Here is a 2500-nt window from a genome sequence, read left to right as displayed (position 1 = left end):
ACTGATTTCACTCATTAGTTGCAACTTCTGGCTTGGTGCTTATCACCAAATCCAGATCGATCCCAGTGGACTTTCGACATTTATGAACCTGGAAGTTCCACCTTAAGTTACAGCAATAGCAGTTTCCTCAAACCCTCCTTCAAATTGTTTCAGAGGACTTTATAAACGTATTTTCTGTTTATACATTGGTCATCATATTCTACCGTTCCTAACAACACATATACCAATTCAGACATACAAAACCAAACAGTATTTTTTTTTACATATTTTTTGTAAACACATAAATATTATTACACACTCAGATTGCATAAAGTCATTTGGACTCAATATAACTATCAGTCTATTTAGATCGAGAATAAAGGTACATGGCTTTAAGGTTATAGTCATCATCTTCATCAATATCAGGATACGCAACAAACAAAAAAACATAGGTTGATTATTACAAACAAACAACTGTAGTAGTACAACTAAACTATCCCATAGCATAGTCAAGATGAGGAAAACACTCCACTCTGAGCGGTCAGTGGAATGTTTCAAATCCCAGGTTTTACCCAGACGAGTTAGGCAGTCTGAACGGGAGAGGTTCTTCAAACAAAACCGTCTGTTTTGAAATGTGCAGATTTGAAATACAGAGCATATTCTGGGCTTGAGCACCACAGTCCTTGGTAAGAGATGTGAGCCAAGAATCTGGTCTGACCTCACCATCTTCATACTGGTGAAGCTAGTGTTGTACTGGTTTACATCCTAAACTCTCACTATATGACTTATACAACCTAATACAACTAACTAGGATAGCATAGATGCGTATTTGAACTGCAAGAAACTCTTATAAAGTAATGATAGCATATGCGATAATACTTGTTGATTTAAAAATATAATGCACCGTCACACATTTAAACGATTCAATAGTTTCGGATTGTTTTGGTCTCTGTTTGAGTCCTATTGGTCAACTGTCAATTACAGCTTTTGATCAGAAAGGGAAAGAACTCAATGAAATACTGAAGACGATAAAGTGCATACGCGTGGATTACAGCTAAAGTGAATAATTGACCAGGGTTAATGACGAGTGAGTTCTGTAAGCATTTCTCCTCCGATGGTGAACCATTGATGTTGTGCCATCATAGTTCCCACTGGGTCACACCAAAGCATCGACAGCAAACACGTTTAAAAAGATGCATTGTTACCCGTTTGTTGCGGCATTGGTAAACAGAGAAAGGTCTTAATCCCCAATATAGGAAAAACATGTATATTATTACATAAAGTATTGACGTTATTCTTCAATACATAGGGATAATTGTCACGGTTTAAACATTTAGCAATATCCCATTTGTTTAATGAAACGTCTGAAGGACGAAGGTGAGGAGAGAGGGCTGAACAAAGTACAAACAACGAGCTAAGACACAAGTTAGCTAAGAAGACAAATAAAATTGGGTTTCAATAAAACTTGAAGAGTAGAATCGTCCGTGAGCTGTGAGCAAGACGGCTGTAGTAGGTGTGTGTGTGTGTGTGTGTGTGTGTGTGTGTGTGTGTGTGTGTGTGTGTGTGTGTGTGTGTGTGTGTGTGTGTGTGTGTGTGTGTGTGTGTGTGTGTGTGTGTGTGTGTCTGTGACTAGTGATCTCTGTGTTGGGGTTCCCAGGACCCGAGCTGAGATTGTTCAGTAGGGGATCTGGTTCTGGTAATACTGGAGCATGTCGTAGGTCTTGCTCCTGGGGAAGACGACACAAAACACATACAGCTGTGAGCAGAGATCATGGACTCTCCATCGCTAGCAGCTAGCCCACTATTGTCAGAATAATGACCAGTCGTAGTGTCTTAATAGTCTTATGTATCCATTCTTACCTGCTGCTGAGGAAACAACTTTGGATGATTTTGATGATGTAAGCTGCAGCCTCTTTCTCACTCATCTGGGGGTTAAAACGGCCTCTGAAAATGGAAACGTTTACAGCAACTTGTTTTAACATTCAGACGAATTAGATCAAAATTTACTAACTAACACAAAAATGGACTTATACATGATTTTCCAAAACTGATGGAGCAAAAATGAAACTCCAGCTACAGATATAGAAAAAAAGCCAAACATCTTAACTTTGACCCTACACGGCTAGAATACTTTATTGCTTCACTTTGACCCTAGCTAGAACACGGCTAGTACACTCAGTCCTTCACTTTGACCCTCGGTAAAACACAGCTGGTACCATTAGTGTTTAAATTTGACCCTAAGTAGAACACTTCTAGTACACTTAGTGCTCACTTCAGTAGTTTGATGGTCTGTCCTCTGAAACAAGGCAGGCCAGTGTCCAACATCAGCGTTACCAGGGAAACCACGGCATCCATGTAGGGTCTGTGGGGGGGTCATGGAGAGGTCACAGTAAGACAGGAGTCATGAGGGACTAAAACTACAGAACCCCAAAGCCCTCACCTTGGGGTCTGGTCAATGTATCAGTTAAAACCCCAGTCCTTGCACAAAATCATCCTTTTTGGTAGGTTGTATAACTAAGCC

General features: G+C 40.1%; 1 protein-coding gene across 2 annotated transcripts in view; it reads right to left on the bottom strand.

The window, feature by feature from the left end:
* The window catches only part of pi4kaa (phosphatidylinositol 4-kinase, catalytic, alpha a), a 35613-nt gene that overhangs the window by 379 nt on the left and 32734 nt on the right, over positions 1–2500 (bottom strand). For both annotated transcript variants that reach the window (XM_060038474.1, XM_060038475.1), the window contains exons 52-54: positions 2252–2341; positions 1840–1923; positions 1–1706 (exon numbers count right to left, since the gene is read on the bottom strand). The exon at positions 1–1706 is cut by the window's left edge and continues 379 nt beyond it. In XM_060038474.1, the coding sequence (XP_059894457.1) occupies positions 1655–1706; positions 1840–1923; positions 2252–2341 (226 nt within the window). In that variant the 3' untranslated portion in view covers positions 1–1654. The remainder of the gene's footprint in view (positions 1707–1839; positions 1924–2251; positions 2342–2500) is intronic.

The sequence above is a fragment of the Gadus macrocephalus genome, chromosome 19 (genome assembly GCF_031168955.1).
Source record: "Gadus macrocephalus chromosome 19, ASM3116895v1".
NCBI lineage: Eukaryota > Metazoa > Chordata > Actinopteri > Gadiformes > Gadidae > Gadus > Gadus macrocephalus.
The sequence above is the reverse complement of the archived record's forward strand: the minus strand, read 5'-3'. Positions and strand labels throughout refer to the sequence as shown.